The sequence below is a fragment of the Podarcis erhardii genome (genome assembly GCF_964252035.2).
Source record: "Podarcis erhardii genome assembly, chromosome: Z".
NCBI classification, from domain to species: Eukaryota; Metazoa; Chordata; class Lepidosauria; order Squamata; family Lacertidae; genus Podarcis; species Podarcis erhardii.
Genome location: NC_138504.1, coordinates 44,689,811 through 44,711,184, shown reverse-complemented (window position 1 = coordinate 44,711,184; position 21,374 = coordinate 44,689,811). Strand labels below are relative to the sequence as shown.

The 21,374-nt window shown below is 44.5% G+C and overlaps 1 protein-coding gene across 2 annotated transcripts in view; it reads left to right on the top strand.

Annotated features, from left to right (window-relative positions):
• The first annotated feature begins 11,413 nt into the window (after positions 1-11,413).
• ASTN2 (astrotactin 2) overlaps positions 11,414-21,374 on the top strand; it is a 658,777-nt gene continuing 648,816 nt past the window's right edge. For both annotated transcript variants that reach the window (XM_081847443.1, XM_081847444.1), the window contains exon 1: positions 11,414-12,149. In XM_081847443.1, the coding sequence (XP_081703569.1) occupies positions 11,582-12,149 (568 nt within the window). In that variant the 5' untranslated portion in view covers positions 11,414-11,581. The remainder of the gene's footprint in view (positions 12,150-21,374) is intronic.

Genomic DNA, 21,374 nt, shown 5'->3' with positions numbered 1-21,374 from the left:
TGTGCAGTCACAGGCCTCTCTGGAATGCTGTCCATCACCAGCTGCATTCCTTCCACCAGAACGCCTCCCACTTCTTGGGTTGCACTGAGGGGTTAACTCCTTCCTCTCCTGGTGTTTTGACACCTCCATCAATGATCTCCCAGTGAGATACTGCATGGTCCCTTGCTGCTCAGGCAGAGCCTCAAGAGTTAAGACTAAACTGTCCCATGATTTATTCAGTGATGACAATATGATATACACCTTCTGCTGCTCTGAGTAATCCTCACCAAGCTTGCTGAATTGTGAAAACAAATCACACATCTTTTGCAGATGATCTGAAACACTTTCACTTTCCCTCAACCTGGCTCTATACAAAGCCCTTGTTCTTGCTCCCCACCGAAACTCAGCTGTATCTTGATTGGCAGCATCTATTCTATGCACATGTGATAGTTGGGAATTTTCCAAACTGAAATCGGATTAGCATGGGATTTGTCCTCAAATGTCTGTTGCCCATTATCAAGATTCCCAACAGGAGGATTCATTACAGTGCTCCACAATCCCTCCTGCTTCAAATACGCCCACATCTTGTCACTCCAGGATAAATAATTGTGTTCATTCAATCTTTCCATCGGGAAAGAAACTGACGTTGAAGCCAACGCCATAGCAGCAACCAAGCTATCAGCTGTCCCGGACCGGTGATTGATTACTCACTCAGAGCGGCAAGAACACCTCTCAACTTCTGGCCCCACAGACTCTCCTTGCTGGCGCTCCTCACAGGCAACTCCTGGTAACACAGATTAGCTGCTGTTTATGCATCTGTGCCAACCCCAACACCTTCACAGGAATTAACCCATAACCTATTAAAGATTTTATTATCTCCAGATCACATTGGTGTGTGCCAGCCCTAATATCAGCAGAGATTAGCCTTGGACAGCCACCTTGGAAGCACACTGAAGTTCAGGTCACACACAAAAGGCAACAAAACACTCATGGAAGCAATAAAGATCAATCAAGTAAGTTGTTTACTTGAGCAGGTCATAAAATGCGTAACTGTTTCTTTTTACATGCAGTTACTACAACTGTCTCCTGCAGGAACTGTGCATGTTCAGAAAACAATTCCCACAGCAAAAGTTTATTTGTAGACTAAATAATTCAGCTCTCACTGCTTCTTGAATCTTCTTTCTGTTTCTGGAACGAATGATTGAATACACTCTCAATCACTCAGCCCAACATGCCAAACAAATCCAGGATTACTCTGAAACAAATACTCACATGATGTGAAGCCAAGAGAACACCAATAATATGGTCTTGGAGTAAGTACTAATGATTCCTGCAATAAAAACATGCAATGCAATGCAAATATATATTACAAGATGTCTGGTCAAATTACACAGGCATTACCAAATCCGTAATAACCCAGTCCTTGGTAAGTTTGCTTGAAGCAATATTTCACTGAGTTCACAGGAATTTGCTCCCCCTGAGCTTGATACTGCAGTCCAAGATGTTGGTCAGGGAGGGAGAATGGTAGGTATGTAGGTGTAAACACCTTTCCCTCCAGAAAATAAACTCCCTTATATTTTCATAACAGCAGAGGACTCATGAGAAGTGGCTGGTCCCCACTGAGACCAGTAGGACCAAAAGCAGGGAAGCCAACAGCAGGTAGAGCCAGAGCAAATAACATGCAGAGACAATGACAGGTGGAGCCAGTTTTGTCCCTATCCTCTTCCTTGTTGGATTTTTACAAATGCAACACGGAGACTAAGAAGGTAGATGACAGCCAGTGTCACCCACTGGGTCTGTTGTAAATAGGAAGGCAGACAGGTGGAGGCTGGCTGAGGGCAGCCTGGGGTTGGTGGCACAGTGCCCTATTCACTGTAATGGAACAGCCTCCACTAGGACTCACATCTTTATGAAGCAGCCCCCCACAACACTGAACCCTCATTCACATGGTCTTCTTTCCATGACAGGAGTTCCCATAGGCAATAAATATATTTGGGGTAACCAATACGGTGTCCTCCAGATTCCACTGGATCCCAACTCCCATCCTCCCCACCACCACCACCACACATAAAATCTCTCTGCAAGAAAAAAATCGAATGTAGCAGGTAGAGCTCTGAACATAGCCCACTCCTCTGTCTGAAGAAATGAACCTATGCTGCCAATTCTCGTAGTAGACCAGTATAAAGTAAGCAGCACATAAGCGGCACAGAAAACTCTACCAAACCATTCTACGTTCTAAAACTTATATTAATGACCCAAAAATTGAAAGAGCAATGTACAAGATCTCCTACAGAAGCCACAAACAGAAAACTCATTCAAATTGTGTCTGTGCTATACTTACTGGAGAACATTCAAAATTATTATCTTCTCCATTGCAGTAAAAAATGAAATAATAATAATAATAATAATAATAATAATAATAATAATAATAATAGAAGAAGAAGAAGAAGAAGAAAACCATTTCATGAACCTTCATTACACCCTAAATCAGGGCTGGATCTACACTGACCATTTTAACTTTATTAGAATGATATGAGATATACTATTCTAAAACGTCACAGGGGATACTGGTAAATTTTTAAAAGTTCCTTACCTTGTTTTGTCCGTAATAATGCAGCTTCCCTACTGCCAGTTCTTGGTTGCTCTGCAGCGCTCTCTGATGTCACATTTTAATAACGCATTATTAACGTTAGAAGTGAAAAGTAATGTGTCCATCTACATTATGAAAATCATTCCGTAACCCTTCCTGAATGTTATAAACCATGAGTGTAGATCCACCCCAGCTGGTTGCAGATATTAGTTTTGAAGCTCTCCTGCAAATACAAAAGTAGCATAGATGGAGGAGTGGGCTTGGCGAAAAAGCTAATGGCTGCATGACACTCCCACTCCCCCGCAACCCATTGCACTCAGTGGAAGAATACAGTTTTTGCCACAAGGATTCAGATTGTGTGATGGAGCATGCCAAGAACATTAGAGCATTGTTACTGCTGTAACAATTTGTTACTAACAACTGTTTTCTCATGTATATTCTGTACCATGAAAAATAAATAAAAACCTTATTTTAAAAAAGAACATTAGAGCATAAGAAGAGTTAACTTTTCCAGATATGGTTACTCTAAGTCTGACACCCTTTCCTCTTCCTTTTGTGGCTCTACACAACAGAAACTCAGAGAGTAAAAGATTACAAACACACACATACACATACACTTACTTCCGACCAGGCACTCCTTTTTCTCAGGCTTACTGCTTCTGATGCCTCACACATACAAGAGAAGCACCCACCTTTCAGCTGGATTTTGTGGTAGACAAAGCAAGGGTCAAAGAGCTTTTGAGAGATGGGGAAAAATTGAAGGTGATCTTTATGAACATCACCACTGCTGCTATAACAAATTAAGCCAAGTGTTCACTGAGATTGTGAACTTTTAAGATCCTCACCCATTTCTGTGATAGTGCCCTTTCTCTTTTCCCAGTTTAATTCAAATTAGTAGGTAGTCAGCCACTTACGTGCTTGCATCTGAGGCTTCCCAGCAGAGGAGTCAGCAATGATGTCAGCCTGTGTCTCGCTGCTCAGCCTGCCTCAGATGAGATCCTTTGACTCCGTCCAAGGCAGAAAACAGTGATCCAATACACGTGGAAGATCTCCAGTCAACCCAATACATTTGCCTTTGTGACCCCCAAATCTCCCCCCACCAGGCCTTTTCCAACCTCAGAAAAACTGCTTTGTGTAGTTGCAGTTGACCCAGAAGTCTATTTTAACAATTTTTAAAGAACAGCAGAAAAGCAGCAAAACTAGAACAGCAAAATAAAAAACAAGATTTAAAGATATACGGTAATCAGCCTTTCAAAATAACTGAAAATACTTTTTGATCACATGAGAAACTGTTGTCTGGGTGTGTATACTTTTCCTCCTCTTTCATTCAATGCCACCACAAATAGAATCTGTTTTTGTCTTGAACTTTTTGGTTACTTTGTTCAAACAGAAGGCGCGTTGCCTTGAACTGGGTGTTAAGGACATCCAGCTATGATTTTAGCAACTACCAGCTTTCTCTCACATATGTTGCTAAACAGACTATCAAGTAGTAACAGCTCTTTAGCTGCTATTGATTGGAGCTGGATTTGAACTCTAAGGTACAAATCCCCAGAGCCAGTCAACCTATCCAGCGGCTGATATTTGAAAGGGCAATGAAAGGCTGAGCTGAAAGTACATTTTTCTCCCAAGGCCTTCTGCTGTCTCACGCTTGCTTGCCTGAACGTAGAGGAGTTCAACATAGAGGAGCTTGGACACTTTTAGAAACCTTCTATGCATTACAAGCCTATCTACCTATAAAATGGAAATAACCAACCAAGAATATTGCCTGGAGCACAGCTGTGTTGTTATTACAGAGTTGATAGTCTTAAGAGGAATGTGTTGCCGGTGGGTAAACTGGGTAACTATTTCAGAAGAGTGTGTGAGAGAGCTGGACTGTGCAAAGCCTAGACAACAAGAGAAGTTATGCAAAGGGCACAAAAGGCATTGGAAGAATTAATAGCAGACTGGAAAGAGGAGGCAGAGAAAATGGATCGAAAGAGAAAGAGCAAAAGGGACAATGAGAGAACGAAAGATAGGATGAAAGATTAAATAAGTGAGGCAGAACTGAAGAGAAAACAAAGCTGATGAGAGATATTAATGCATTGGTAGGCAAGAAGTTTGTTGAAGGTAGTACAACAAAAGGGCAGACCTGAGTAAGAGAAAACTAAAGATGGGTTTAAGTGACAAAGTACTGAAGCAAAGAAAAGGATGGAAGAGTAGTGCACCTCACCCAAGATGGGAATTGTTCGTAAGATTTGATTTGATTGAGAGTTTTGTATGAGAGATCCCATTCAAGGCCCAGGGAACTGAGGGCTTAAAATAAAATTACCGGAAGCAAGCAGAAGTCAGCCAAGGGGAAAGGGGAATGATGAAGCTGTCTGAAATAATCTTTAGGAAGGACTAAGGGTGGGGGAGATTAGCAGAATGTGGGAATGGAGAGGCGAAAGGTTAAATAACACAGTAAATTGACTACTTTTATCAGATAGGAGGAAAGTGGAGACAGCTTGCAAAGCGTACACAAGGGAGGAGAATATATAAAGGGTGGGGTGGGGAAAAGGCCCCCTACTTGTAGTGATTTCAATTTTTGTGACTCCCTTGTGAATTCTTTGTTGTTCTTTCTGAAGGGGAACAGAAGAAGAGTCTTGCTGGTTTAGGCCAAAGACTCATCTAAAAGCCCTCTAGACTGGTGGATTTTTCTGTGTGAGAATATTCAGCAATATGCATTAGTTGTGGATTTCAACCACATATCATTCCACTTTATTAATAGTTCTGCAATGCTTCTCCAATGAATGTTACCAAATTATTTTCCTCTGGAGGGGTACTCTTGCACTGTAGCACAACAAAGGCAGGACAGTCCCTCCCCTCAGCCCAAACAGTTATGATATGAAAAGTTACATATTTCTATACACAACAACAGCAGCGAGAATGTTGGTAGCCAGTCATTGGAAAGGAAATTATATTCCAACAAAGGGGGAATGGTTAAGTAAACTTTGTGAGTACCTGGAGTTAGCAAAATTGACGGATTTAATAAGGCATAAGTCAAAAATTTTAATTCAGAAACAATGGAAATGTTTAAATGATTATTTATACAAGCAGGGCTCAAATACGAAAGTTTGGTTGTGTCTAGACTAACCTTGTGAAGAATTCAGAGAGCTTAAAGATTTGATGGATTATGAAATAATCTAAGGAAGGGAAATGATTGAAGAACAGATGTAAATGCGGGCAAGATAACTAAGAGACGTGTGGTGAATGCGGTGGAAGTCTTTTATAATATTTTAACAAAGATTTATATATGGCAGTACAGTGGTACCTTGGATTAAGTACTTAATTCGTTCTGGAGGTCTGCTCTTAACCTGAAACTGTTCTTAACCTGAAGCACCACTTTAGCTAATGGGGCCTCCTGCTGCCACTGTGCCGCCAGAGCACAATTTCTGTTCTCATCCTGAAGTAAAGTTCTTAACCTGAGGAGCTATTTCTTAAAAAAAAGTTACAGGATTTTTGCAGGGAGCTATAGGGACGCGGGTGGCGCTGTGGGTTAAACCACAGAGCCTAGAACTTGTCGATCAGAAGGTCAGCGGTTCAAATCCCCGCGACAGGGTGAGCTCCCATTGCTCGGTCCCTGCTCCTGCCAACCTAGCAGTTCGAAAGCACGTCAAAGTGCAAGTAGATAAATAGGTACTGCTCCGGCGGGAAGGTAAACGGCATTTCCGTGCGCTGCTCTAGTTTGCCAGAAGCGGCTTTGTCATGCTGGCCACATGACCCAGAAGCTGTACGCTGGCTCCCTCGGCCAATAAAGTGAGATGAGCGCTGCAACCCCAGAGTCGGTCACGACTGGACCTAATGGTCAGGGGTCTCTTTACCTTTCATAGGACTGAGCAGTATGACAAAACCTTCGTCGGTGCAAAGAGGAATGAAAAAGGGATTCTGTACAACCTTCCAAATACCATCATGAGCACACATCACCATGAATGTACTGAGTCAAATATTCTGTTTCTCACAGCGGGCAACCAGATGCCTTTTCTTGGAAGCCCACATGCAGGACCTAAGTGAAACAGTTCTTCACCACTGTTCTTTGTCAGCAACTGGTATTTGGAAACAGGCTCTCTCTGCCCCATTAGCAGCTCTGTCCTCCATGAATTTGGATAATTCCCCTTTAAAGCCATCTAAGTTGATGGCCACCATCACATTTTGTGGAAGTGAATCCCATAGTTAAATCTATGTGCTGTGTGAATACACACTTTCTTTTGTCTGTTGTGACTCTTCCATCATTCAGCATCATCAGATGACTCAGAGTTTAAATTTTAATTGCAGGGCCAGGGGAGACTTCTGTCGATTTAACTGCCACGTGCTGGCTCACTGTTTCATTGTGCTATCCACCTGCAATATCCCAAAGTACTCTTCCTGATCAGCCACTACCAGCTCAGATCTCATCAATCTACATGAAAATGTAATTAAATTTTTTTTTTGACCTGGTCCAATATACATCACTTTACTGCTAACTTACAGTTAAACTGCATCTTCCATTTTATTGCTGATGGAGACATCGTTTTTTAATTCTTTGCAGTCTTTCTGTTTTTACTTACCTTGAATAATTCGGTGTTTTCAGCAAATTTGACCACCATACTTCACCGATCACAACTCTGTCATCAGTCCCACTATAGGTCCTTAGGGAGATTCCCCCCCCCTTTTATACGTGTCCACTGTGCGAATGTCCCCATGATACATAAGGGGGGCTGTCCTCTTGCACCAGGACGACTAAGTTTAATTTTGGCAAGAGACTTTGTCCTCACAAATTAATGGGTATGATTTGCTTCTAAAGAAATATGTGTAAAGGGGCTTTAAGATTTTGCAGGGGTGGCGGTGGTGAGATGAAGTAGAGAATTCTGAGGTGGTTTTAGCAACAATATGTTGAAGTACACTTGAGAAAAAAAAAGGTGAGAGGGAATCCTTATCTGCTAAGTGACTAACTAGAAGGTGCTAATATGTCTTCAGGAAGAGAGCAGATTTAGGTTCCCTGTTACTGAGTATATTTTGAGGTTCTCTCTTCAAGCTTATGCAACAAATTCAAAGTCTTCTATTCAGAAGAAGAGTTTGGGTTTGATATCCCGCTTTATCACTACCCGAAGGAGTTTCAAAGCAGCTAACATTCTCCTTTCCCTTGCTCACCCACAACACTCTGTGAGGTGAGTGGGGCTGAGAGACTTCAGAGAAGTGTGACTGGCCCAAGGTCACCTAGGAGCTGCATGTGGAGGAGCGGAGACACAAACCCGGTTCCCTAGATTACAAGACTACCGCTCTTAACTACTACATCACACTATATATTCAGGTTGCTGCATTCCATGATTTTGGCCTTACCAAGCAGGGCTTTTCTTATGTTTTTATCCTCAAGTACTTTTTAACACATGCGTTCTATCCTCATACTTTCCCAGCCTTTACAAAATTCCTCACCCCAAGGTCATTTCCACCTACCTCTGTACACAAATCCTTCCGCTTTGTATATTTCTATTTCTCCTCACAAGTTCTTCATATCCCAAGAGTTTGTTAGTTCTCTAAAATTAATTATCCCTTAACTATTGTTGGCTGTACATTCCCCTCCTTGCCAAAACCCACACATTCCAAGGACTTATTGGATGTATATCATATAATCTGAGTAGTAATTTACCACCCCGAAGTGGTGAATTTTTATTTGATTTTACTTGTACATCTTCTTCTCACATTCTGCACATTCTAGGAATAGGTTGTTTTTAAAACAATTCCCCCCGCCCCTGTATCCCTTACAAAACAGAGGGCAGCATTTTAAAGAGGCTATTTATATACACTTCCCTCCAATTTCTCAAAATACAAAAAAGATGAGGGGATCCATATCTATTTTCAAAAGCAACAGTAGTATAATACTGCTTCTAATAATAATGATAATGCTTTCTGGTTTTTATCTAATGGATAGACATGCATATCTGCAATTTTTGCTTGCTTTGAAGAATTTCTATTTGAGCTTTGTGTCTACCTCTTCCCAGAGATTTTGCATCTATGTTTTCCCCCCCAACTTTGAATAGCAGACCAGTAAAAAAAGTGGAGGAGGAATTAAAGAACCTCTAATGAGGGTGAAAGAGACTCTTGAGCTTCCCATGGACTGCAAGGACACCAAACCTCTCAATTGTGAAGGAAATCAGCCCTGAGTGCTCACTGGAAGGACAGATCGTGAAGCTGAGGCTCCAAGACTTTGGCCACCTCATGAGAAGAGAAGACTCCTTGGGAAAGACCCTGATGTTGGGAAAGATGGAGGGCACAAGGAGAAGGGGACGACAGAGGACGAGATGGTTGGACAGTGTTCTCGAAGCTACCAGCATGAGTTTGACCAAACTGCGGGAGGCAGTGGAAGACAGAAGTGCCTGGCATGCTCTGGTCCATGGGGTCACAAAGAGTCGGACACGACTGAACGGATGAACAACAACAACAACAAACATGGGAACATTGTGTACACATGTGTAAAGGTGCATTAATCTTTCATTGTGAAAGGAGGCTGCCAAAAAGTGAAACTGGCAGTGTGTAAAGATTTGTATAATGTGGTGTGTATAAAGAGTACATTTATTTTTAACTTTGTGAGGGGAAACAAGGCAATAAATTGGAACATCTTTTAAGAAGAGAGAGAGAGAGAGAGAGAGAGAGAGAGAGAGAGAGATGAATGTGAAGTTCTTTGAATATTTGAAAGTGCTATATAAATGCTAAGCATTATTTTTAGTGATTATTTATTTATTTATTTATTTTAGTGAGGGGAAACCCAGCCAGCCAGTAAATGAATGCAAAACATCTCTAAGTGGTGAAAGCATAATGAAAAGTCTAAATACTGTACTATTGTTTATAATATAATTATTATTGTTTTAGTGTATGTTTTCCTCCATGTGAAGCATGGGTAAGGGCAAGTGAGCTAGTCAAAATCTTTAAAAGAAGTTGTGTAATGAATTTAAAAGCACACTTTTTTGGGTAAGGGGAAGCAAGCTATTAAGACTGCAGCTCTTTACCTGTTTACCTAGGAGTAAACCCAACCAAATTCAGTAAGACTTCGAGAGCCAGTGTGGTATAGTGGTTAAGAGCGGTGGACTCGTAATCTGGTGAACCGGGTTCGCGTCTCCGCTCCTCCACATGCAGCTGCTGGGTGACCTTGGGCCAGTCACACTTCTTTGAAGTCTCTCAGCCCCACTCACCTCACAGAGTGTTTGTTGTGGGGGAGGAAGGGAAAGGAGAATGTTAGCCGCTTTGAGACTCCTTAAAGGGAGTGAAAGGCGGGATATCAAATCCAAACTCTTCTGAGTAGACAAGTATAGGATTATGCTATGATTAAAGTTGGAAGTGTGTTTCTAGGCACATTTATTTTTTCTCATGTGAAGAAGTGAGCCAGCATCTAAATCTAGAACCTATTACAAGTGTGTGTTTGATGACCAAAAATTGCTGACCACATGAAAGTGCCATATAAATGCTAAGTACTAATTTTCTAATTATTGTTTAGTTTACCCTTGAGAGAAGAGCCAGTAAATTAAAGCATTTTTTTAAAGGAATGATTTTAAGGACCCAGGAGAGACAATTTTATTTTTCTCTCCTAAGTAGTGAAGTGAGCTTCAAAACTCATAAAGTTAGAAATCTTGAAGAAAGAAATACATGTTTCTAAGTGATGCAAATCTGTTTGACCCCTTGAAAGTAGGCATACTTTCTAAGTAACAATATTATTAATACTATTTCAATTAAGCCTGAGTTTTGCTTCTTTCTCTCTCTGGAGAAGTGAGTTAAAATGGATTAAATTGGGGATATTTAAAGGGCTGTGTGTATGTGATGAATGCCCCCTCAATATCATTAACAATAACTAACAGAGGTGTGGTATTTTTGACCCCCAAGCTCTCCATGTTACCCTAGTTATTGTTAATAATAATAGTTATTATTATTTCTTTTTGCTTTTTGTGAGCAAAGATGTGTTTTATGTTCCTTTTTTTTTTTTTTTTTTTTTGAGCTGTGCATTACACCTTAAAAGCACATTTACCGGTATATTTATGCAAAGGGAACAGAATCTAAAAAGTCAATAAAAGTTGGAAATCTTTCAAGCTCAGAGTTCTTCGAATTTCTTTTAACTCTTCAAATGCTGTACACACGCAGAGCCTAATTACTAATATTACTAATTACGGTGAAACATGTTTTCTCTCTCTCTCTTGTGTGTGTGTGTGTGTGTGTGTGTGTGTATCACCTAATTACTAATATTATTACTAATTATTATGGTTTTAAAACACATTTGCCTTCTTGTGAGGGGGAGGCAGGATATATTACTAATATTCATTATGATTAAACGTCTTTTTCTCTCTCTTGTGTGTATACGTACATCCTAATTAACTAATACAGTATTAGAGTATATCTAATTATGATTATTTTTAAACAGGTTTTCTTTCTCATGTATGTGTGTGCGGGGGAGGCATGATATACAGCCTAATTACCTAATATTAGTGCCAATTATGATTAAATACATTTTATTTACCTTCTGAATATGTGCGCGCACACACAGCGCCTAATTACTAATATTATTACTAATTACTATGATTTTAAAACACGTTTCCTCCCTCTCTCTCGTTTGTGTGTGTGTGTGGAGCCATGAGGCGGCCAGTCACCCAGACTGCGCTTTAAAGCTGGGACCTGTCGAACGCAGCGCGTTTTCGCGCGGCTCAAAAGTAACTCGCTTTGATTTTGGAAGCAGGTCGCTCGCGAAGCGGCGGCAGCGGCCAGAACCAGAGCCAGCGCGCGAGGCGGAGCCAAAGCAGCGGCGGCGGCGGCGGCTGCCGAGCTGGGGGGCGGCTGAGTCGGGGGCGGAGCAAGGGCGGGGAGGAGGCAGGCGAGGCAGGCTGTGCCCGGCAGGCGAGTCGCTCGCGTCGGCTGCTGCTGCTGCTGCTGCGACGTCCTCCTGCTCTCTCTCGCTCCTTCTCTCTCGCTCCCTTGCTCCCTCTCGCTCCCCGGGTCCGAGCCACTCCTTGCGCGCCCCGCGCCCCGCTCCGCTCGGGCATGGCAGCCCCTCGCCCCTTGCTGCTCCGCCGCCGCCGCCTCCTCCTGTTCCTGCCCGCCGCTTGCTCTTCCCCATCGGCGGCCGCCGCTGCGCCCGCCGCCTCGGCTTCCTTCTCTTCGTCGCCTCCGCCGCTACTGCCGCTGCTGCTCCTGCTGACCAGCGGGCCGGGCCCTTCGGCGGGGGCGGCCGCGAGAGTAGAACCGGGCGGAGGAGCTGGCGGAGCCGGCGGGAGGAGCGGCGGAGCTGGCGGCGGCAGCCCGTGTCGGGAGAAGACGGTGACGGTGTCTACTCTGCCGGTGCTGAGGGAGAGCGACGTCGCCTGGAGCAGCGGCGGCGGCGGGAGCAGGAGCCCCCCGGTCGGTTCATCCTCGGCAGCGGCGGCCCCGGCTGCCGATTCTTCCTCTTCGTCGTCGTCTTCCTCGGCTGCTGCTGCTGCTGCCGCCGCCTCACCGGGCTCGTCGCCCCCCGCGGACTCGCGGCTGCTGCTCTTCGTACGGACCGAGCTGCCCGGGCGCGTTGCTGTGCAGGACGACCTGGACAACACCGAGCTTCCCTTCTTCACGCTGGGTAAGGTGGCGGGGGAAAGCGACCCACAACTTGGATGGGTGGGAGGGGAAAGGGGGAGCGGGGTGGGGTGTTTGCCTAGAGGTGCCTCCGTCCTGCCCTCTTCGCCTTCTTTGTGGGAATTTATATCTGCCTGTCGGGAGCTCCTGCAAAAGTTGTTAGGCGACCCCCTGGGGTGCGGGAGGGGGGGAAAAGAAGCATCTCTTTCTAACCCCCCTTCCCCGCAATTTATGGAGGTAGCGCATGCGACCCCTGGGATGGGGCAAAAAAGAGCTCCTCTGCTTTTTGTGGGATTTCTTTTCTGTCTATCTATCTATCTATCTATCTATCTGGTGCTGTAAAAGTAGTTAGGCGACCCCCTGGGATGGGGAGAGAAAGATGCTTTCTACCCCAAATTTGTGGGCATGAAGGGACTACCGAGGTCGCACATAGGACCCCCTGGATAGGGAAAGAAAGACTTCCTCCTCCCACGTCCCTTTATCGTGGGGATTTATATCTATATCCTCAGGGTAGGGATATAAATAAGCTTTCCTTTCTCCCCACCCCTCCAATTTTTTGTGGGCATGAAGAGAGTATGGAGGTAGTACAAGCACATACGACCCCCAGGATGATGCAAGAAATACATCCCTCCTAGAGGTGGGGGCATAAAAGGAACTGCAAAGATTGACCCCCCCTCACCTTCCTCCTCCCATTGGGTTGAGGGTAGAAAGGGATGTATTCCCCCTGACCCCTTGGTGAGCATGGAGGGTTTGTAAAGGTAGATAGGTTTTCCCTCATGACCACACACAATATGGGGATAGAAAAAAGAGTCCCATCCTTATGGATGTAGCAGGAGTACAACACACCCAAAAGGGGGGGGGTGTAGAAAGATGCCCACAAAGGGGTTGCTCCCTCCTTTGGGGGCATGCTGGGAATAGAACATGGATGCATTCTGCCTCCACTTTTTTGAGCCTGGAGAGCTGAAAAGGTGCTCCTCTTGGCATGAGGAGGCAGCAAAGAAAGGCGGGCATACCCCCCTCCCACCCAGAAGGGGTGGAACGGGGTGCTGACACCCCCCTCCCAATGAGGGAATGCAAAGTAGAAGGGTGGAAAGAGATCTGCCTGCTTTCCCTGAAATGTCTCTTGGGGATGAGGATGTAGTGTGCTACCATTACTTACTCCAGGTGCTGTACAACTGAAAAAAACAAGAACAAGTCCTTTACGAGTTACTTGCAACTGAATATTCAGAGTGGGAGTAGGTGATGTCTGGAGCAAGGTGAGCAAAAATGTATAGCAAATGTGAGGTTTACTCCACAGAACTGCAGGTGCTCCTTGAAAGGATGGACTGGAATGGGGATGTGAGATGTAGTGGATGACGGTGCCTAGTGTTGCGCTAGGTGCTGTGCATCTTAAATATACGAACAAGCACTTGCTAACAGCTTATTGGAATGGCTTCAGCTACACAAATAATATTCCTGTAACGGCTTATTGGCTAACACACTGGGGAGCAGGCGCCCAATTGTCCAGTGATGGTTGGGGTGTGCAAGGCTTACCATACTTGAGTTGTGACTTTTCTACCCCCAACTTTCCCAGTGGGAACATACACTGGAAGATAGGTAGGCTTATCTCATCTCCATGTGAATAGGCATTGGAACAGTGGGCTGGAATGAAGGGGCAACATTAATATTGTGCCGGGAATTGTAATTAAAAGCAGCCAATTCCCTGCCTAGTTGCATACAAAAATTTGCCCACTAGGACTAGGAGAGAGACCCTACTTTGGGGGTGGGGTTGCAAGTTTACTATGATGGGTTGCAAAAGAGATGCCCCATGGGCACACTTACTGGGAATGGGAGAAGATCATGAGTAGTAAATGCCCAGCACATAGGATAAATGGATTTGTGTGGGGGGATAACACAAGGGAAGGCATGGGGTATTGAATGGCATACTTTGCAGGAAGCATTATATGTGCATTTAGGCAGGCGAGAACAAGATTCAGCAGAGTGGGCGGGAGGGCAGTGGCATATATTAGAAAAACCATTCAGGAGGTACGGTAGGTGGCCAGATGAAGGAATTGTGTACACTGGTGAGTAGAATAGGAGAAGGGCATGTCTTGAAATGGTGCGTTGGAGGGATGCTCATGTGCTGATGGCTGGAAGTATGCAGTGCTGTGTTTCTGGTTTCACAGACAAGAAGCTTTTTGGAGAAGAAGGGCATTGGATGAAGAAAAGTTTCAGATGGCAATGGACGGTTCAGTAGAAGGAGACACTGGGCCAGGGTGACCCTTCTGTAGATTGAAGGGAGCATACCATAGCACAGTAGCGAGGGGTGGATAGGTAGGTGGTGGGAGACAGAGTGAGAGATAGTATAGAAATGAAATACTAAATAATAATAATATTGATAATAATACTCACTGATAGGTGAAGAGGATGCTTTGGAATACTTCATCAGAGTTTAATCAATCCTAAAGTGATGGAGAACCAGTTGCAGATGTTCCTTAGATAAAGTGACACATTGATAGGAATGGGTAGGTTTGGGAAGAAGTGATGATAACAGACGTGGAACAGCCCGCTGCAGCAATTTCTTTGGCAGGAAAGAAGGAGATGATGTACTAGGATGCAATGTGCAAAGTACCAGTCATGAGAATGTCCTGGGAATGGACGGGAATGCATAATATGACGCCTTGTGGTGTAGCATACCAGGCATGGAAGTTAATCAGGTAGGGAAAGAGCCAGTTGTAGACTACAGCAGGAGAAAGGGGGCTGAGATCCAAGACCTACGGTAGTGTAGGAGGAGCTGTGTGTGTAGATTGGGAGGGGTGGGAAGAGAGGAGGAGTTATCTTGAACATTTCTAGGACTATGGGAAATTTTTCTAGGTTGCGAGGGCTAGTCCAGGTTAGGAAGCATAGAAAACCCACATTAAAATGTTGTGCAGCTTGTCTGCATTAGATTGTATCAATAGTCTATAAACATTTTAAACTTTTTTCTTTACTTAGGGCAAACTAGCCACGTTAAAAGCTGTGTAATGTGATTATTATTTTTCTTTTATGTTTGCTAGGATGTTATAAATAAATAATAAATAAAATAAAAAGAGAATATTTTGCCGCTTGAACAACCCCTCATGTACATTTGGAAAATCTTGCGGTGGATCTAAATAAATAGTACTCAGAATAAGGGAGGTAAATGCAAGTTTGCTGTGCTCTGGGGAGTGACAGAGGATGGGATGGAATTTGGATTGGTGGTGGTGGTAAGGGATTGTCTTTGCAACGAATTCTTGGTGGCACCACCATGGACCAAAGCAGAATGACTGAGAACTGTGGAGCGGATAGGCATTGAGGGTCAGGAGAAAGGTGACTGTGCTCCAGTGAGTGAGAATGTTATGAAAGGTGATTCTAAGATGTGTGGCCTGGAGGCTTGCTTCAGTTGAGGTTGGTGTATAGGGGAACAATAATGAGACTTGTTTGATTGGTATTCTGTAGTATATGAATAGGATTCTAAGCACGTGTTTGACCTACAGTTGCTCTAGGCAACAGTGGAGAGGCTGGGATAACTGCTGGCAAAGCTGCTGGGCAACTTGTTCTTCAAGTTGCTATCCCTGGCTTCTGGTTTCTTCTGCTCCTGGTTAGGACAACTAAGAGTGCTAACACTATTCATTGACTGTTAATGATTTGGCTTATGCCTTATTTCTGTTCATTGGGGGGGGGGTGAAAGAGAGAGAGAGAATGCCTTGGGCAGAAACAAGTTTGTCAATATGATTTCCACACAGTTTCCAGAGCTTTGCGATGGGTTCATTTGGAGATGCTAAGCGGTTTATGGGTTTTCTTGCCATCTCCTATTCCTCCCTTGCAGTGTGTGCTGGACTGAGTAAATTGTCATTTCCATCCCTCAAGGATTGTTACCTTTGTCCCTGTGGATGTTTAAATTTAGGCCACATCTTCAAATGGAAAGTATCTTCCCTCTTCCCTGCCCCCTTTCCAAGCTGCCAAACACTTTGAATTTTGTAAAAAGACATTCTTTATGCTGAGGCAGGAGTCTCTTTAGTGCTGCTGTCACTTTGCTGTGGCTTGATTTCCTTCTCTTGCAATTGATAGCTTAATTATCTTTTAGCGCTTTGTAATTTCCCCCCTTCCCTTCTTCTGCTTCCTGGTGCGTTCCATGTCCCCCTCCTTTCTGTTCTCTTCGTCTGGTTTTGGAACAAGATCTGCAAACCTGCCCAGTATCTCTTGCTTTGGAGAAAACTCTGCTCATCTCCAGTGTGGCAGGTGGCATCCTTAAAAGACTCTGTTTTGAAGCTGAATGGTGGAGTATGAGAGTTGCGCAAAGCTAAGGCTTTGTCCTAATAAGCATCTTGTATATAAATATTTTGTTCTGATTATTCTCATTCTAGTTGTCATGGTCTGTCACTTGAGTGTCTCTGTGTGTTTGCTCCAAGCTTCTAAGGTTCTCTCTAGTCTAGTGGGAAGAAGAGAAAAGGAACAAACATCTGTCATCCTGTGTGTACCTTGTTGCTCTTTGCTCTAACATGGTGTGTTCTTGCCAGGCCTTGTCAAGGTTGTCGTGTGTATCATAGCTAACTTGTTATCCTCACTAAAAGTAAACTGTTTAGAATTCTGCATCCAGAAGCAGGCTCTCTGCTCTGGCAGAACAGCAAAGGCAGTCTGTTGATCTCCACACAGCTCCTCTTTTATCTACCAGCTTCTTCCCCTCACTGACGCTTCAAAACCTTGCTGTAATTTGTGGATCTGCTTGGCTTTGTGCTGCCACTGATTGGTGCTTAACTAGCTGTGGTTGTGAGTCCCCCTCACATGTCTTGCATAAACTTAAATGTGTCAGGCTGTTGTGTAGGTACACATATATGCCTGAAGTGCAGCTGTCCTAGGCAGTCTTTAGAACACTGGCTTTGTTTTTTTAAAGCATTTTTTTCTTTTGATCATGGAAAGTATAATACTGATGAAAAATACAGATTTCTCCACACTGGGGTCCTTTTAACCCTTCCCCAGTGATTTTAAATGCTGTTTTGTTTTGTTTTTATTTTAAAAATAATACAAGAATCGCTAAGTAGAGCTTTCTATTGAATGTGTTTCTCTAACTAAAAGCAAAATTTTATACTCTCAGTTACACTGGGTGATGAGGTTGCAGGATTGACTGAAAGGCCCTTCACGCTGTTTGAAGTGGATTGAGTACTGTGGTACCTCAGGTTACAGACGCTTCAGTTACAGACGCTTCAGGTTACAGACTCTGCTAACCCAGAAATAATACCTCAGGTTAAGAATTTTGCTTCAGGATGAGAACAGAAATCGTGCTGTGGCGGCGTGGCAGCAGCAGGAGACCCCATTAGCTAAAGTGGTACTTCAGCTTAAGAACAGTTTCATGTTAAGAACTGACCTCTAGAACGAATTAAGTTTTTAACCTGAGGTACCACTGTATGCCGCTATTGTGAAAGATACACCAGAGACTCACCATATAAGGTAGGGTTGCGGGCAGCACTAGGGTCTACCCTAACTCCTCTGATCATGGCCATGGCCGTGTTGACAGTGCACTGGACCTGGAGTAAGACGTTGCCCTCTTACAGACTTCAGCAGAAAGGATATTAGCTGCCCCTGCATTGAGGGCCACCCCACCCAAGACATCACAACAGAGCAACTTTGCACATAGTCACAGCACTCTACCACCCATGGGTGTAGCCAGGGGGGGCAGGGGGACAACTGCCCCCACTAAATCAAGTAAATCAATAAAAAATACTTAAATAACTGATGTTTTTACCCCCTCCCTAATTTAAAGGCTGCCTCCTAACAGAAATCCTGGCTACACACATGCTAAAAAGGTAAAGGACCCTTGACAGTTAAGTCCAGTCGCGAACGACTCTGGGGTTGTGGCGCTCATCTCGCTTTACTGGCTGAGGGAGCCGATGTTTGTCCACAGACAGTTTTTCTGGGTCGTGTGGTCAAGACTGAGAGAGCTTGGGAGGATCCTCTTTACTAGCAAGCTCTCTCTTTCTTTTCTTAGATCTTTCTAATACTGTATTGTAAAATAAAGGTAAAGGTAAAGGGACCCCTGACCATTAGGTCTAGACATGACCCACTCTGGGGTTGCAGCCCTCATCTCACTTTATTGGCCGAGGGAGCCAGCGTACAGCTTCCGGGTCATGTGGCCAGCATGACTAAGCCGCTTCTGGCGAACCAGAGCAGCGCACGGGAATGCCATTTACCTTCCCGCTGGAGCAGTACCTATTTATCTACTTGCACTTTGACATGCTTTTGAACTGCTAGGTTGGCAGGAGCAGGGACTGAGCAACGGGAGCTCACCTCATGCGGGGATTCGAACTGCCGTCCTACCGATTTGCAAGCCCTAGGCTGAGTGGTTTAGACCACAGTGCCACCCGTGTCCACCCATAAACCCCATGCTACCACTCCATAAACCCCACATGGGGAGATTGTAATTCAGATGACAGAACAGGCAGCTTCAGGTTATCTCTCCCTTTCTCCATGCTATGCACAATTAGGACTTTAAAGGGAGAACTTTGATGAGAAACAGGGAACTGTCTCCATAAAATAAGAGGAGCTTACCAAAGGCCCGTCTAGTCCAGCCTCATGTTCTCACTGTGGCCAAGCCGATGTCCCAGTGGGAAGGTGACAAGCAGTGCTTCAGTGCAACAGCACTCTCCCCACTTGTGATTTCCCACAAACTGTTATTCAGACACATACTGCCTCTGACAGTGGAGGTAGATAGAGGCGCCATCTCTGTTGCTGCGTTACCCCTGCCAAACACCTGATTCATCTGGTAGTGCAGCAGCAGCAGCAATAATAACAAAACGTTTTTTATATTTATATTTTAATTTTGCTGCTGGGAGATTCAGGGGGTCAACAGGGTAGCGCAGCAGCAAAAGATGTGTATTTTGATACCTTTCTACCCCAACAAACAGTTGATTCACCTGGTACAGCAGTAGCAGCAAAATCCTTGCTGACTCCGTGAATTATACGGCCAGGTGGGTGATGATGCTAGGCACCAAAGGTGGCACCTGGACTTCTTCATCCGGTTGCAAAAGGCTGGTTGCCGGTCGCAAAATGCAGCTGGCACCTGCTAATTTCAGACATTGCTTTTGCATGCATTGCAAATACTCATACTGTACCACTGAGCTATGGACCTTGTCAGGACTGTAATGCAGGAGAGGGGGGCGAGTGGCTCCAGAATAAGGACCAGACATGTCATATGCAAGCATATAAATGGGTGTGTAGTTTGAAATCTCTTGAGAATGCCTTGCCACAACTCTTAAAAGTAATCAGTGCCCTTAGGCAGTTGAAGGTGAAACCTTGTGCTTATCCAGAGTCTGCCTCATGAATTACTTTGGTGGTGCAGGCATGGCTAATTCAAATTCATTGCCATTTCTGCTCTTGCTAAGAGAAAAATGAGGTTTTTTGATACATAGGTTTTACTCGGAGGAGATCCATTAAAATGAATACATATTAGTTAGTTGCATTCATTAATTTCAGTAAGTCTGCTCTGAGTAGGACCAACATTGAATACAACTAGCATTTGGAATTCACCATTCACCATGTGCATTACATGCCTGAGAACTGCTCAAATATGACCAAGCTAAGTTTTCTGGTCGCTTGCTTTGCACCTGAGCCATCTGTGAGAAGTGGAGAAACTTCTTTGTTTCCCAACCTCAGCACCACCTGATCCCTGCCTTGCTTGCTTCAGAAAGACTTCTTGGAACACTAATGTCTCAACAAATGAAACTGACTTGTAGAAAATGTAACTTGAAAAAAGAGACATTGCACATACTTTTGTAAACCAATAAATCTTTAATAAAAATACGTTAAAAAAAAGGAAAGAAAGAAAGACTGCTTTCAGCCTTTCTCAACCTGTGGGTCCCCAGATGTTGTTGAACTACAACTCCCATCACCTCTAGCTAGCAAGGCCAGAGCTCAGCGATGATGGGAGTTGTAGTCCAACAACATCTGGGGACCCACAGGTTGAGAACCTCTGGTAGATGCTGGATGAGAAGCAAAGGGGGTGGGTGTGAAACTCCGAGCGGAGGTGACTCCCTGCCCATCCACCAGAGTTGCATGGTCGGCTGTCTTGGGTAGCTGCCTAGTGGGAGCAAAGAGGAGCTGTGGTGGTGTTTATGATGATTAGGGCAGGCAAGAGGAGGTAGTGGGGAAGAGCAAGCAGCTGCCTTTTCCCTCCCTCTGTCCCTCCCTCCATCCCTTTGACTCCATGAGTCTTGGTCTCACCTCACTCATATCCACTGAGGGAGGGGTAGACCTTGTCTGTGTAGAGACACCAGTTCCACAGGGCTCAGACTCGCTCTTTCCTCAAGTTGTGAAATTCATTCCACCCACCCCATGCTCTTCCCCACAGCCTGTCTTCCTTGAACCTGCCAGAGGGATGGGCTTTGCTGCTGGAGCAGATTTTGTTGGGAGGAGGGGGAGACCCTGAAAGGAGCGGAGAAGAAGATGAGAAATTGGCAGTGTGAGCAGCAACTGTGTGTCTGCTTTGCTTGTTATATGTGTGTGAGAGATAGCAGAAGCCAATAGCAGCACTGCCTGCTTGCCTGCCTGCCTGTTTTAAGGGCTGAACTGAGGAGGGGAGGCTCCAGTAAGCAGTTTAACCCTCGCCTGTGGAGCATTCAGCCAGCCCTGATCGGCCAGACAATTTTTGAACAGGGGATACCCAGAACACATAATATAAATAATGCAGTAAGGAAAATGACTAACATCAACAGGGAGAGTCTATTCCATAAATGGACTAACATTTTGGAGCACAGAATAGCAGGTGCATTTGATTTTTCATGTTTGTCCACAAAATTAATGCTCAAACATTAGCGTGTAGTATCAGTAGTATCAAATTTTATTTGGATCACCCCATGGACCAGAGCACACCAGGCACTCCTGTCTTCCACTGTCTCCTGCAGTTTGGTCAAACTCATGTTAGTAGCTTTGAGAACACTGTCCAACCATCTTGACCTCTGTTGTCTCCTTCTCCCTGTGCCCTCCATCTTTCCCAACATCAGGGTCTTTTCCAGGGAGTCTTCTCTTCTCATGAGGTGGCCAAAGTATTGGAGCCTCAGCTTCAGGATCTGTCCTTCCAGTGAGCACTCAGGGCTGATTTCCTTCAGAATGGATACGTTTGATCTTCTTGCAGTCCATGGGACTCTCAAGAGTCTCCTCCATGTGAGGGGGACTGCTGTCACCATCTGCAGTGATCATGGAGCCCAAGAAAGTAAAATCGCTCATTGTCTCCATTTCT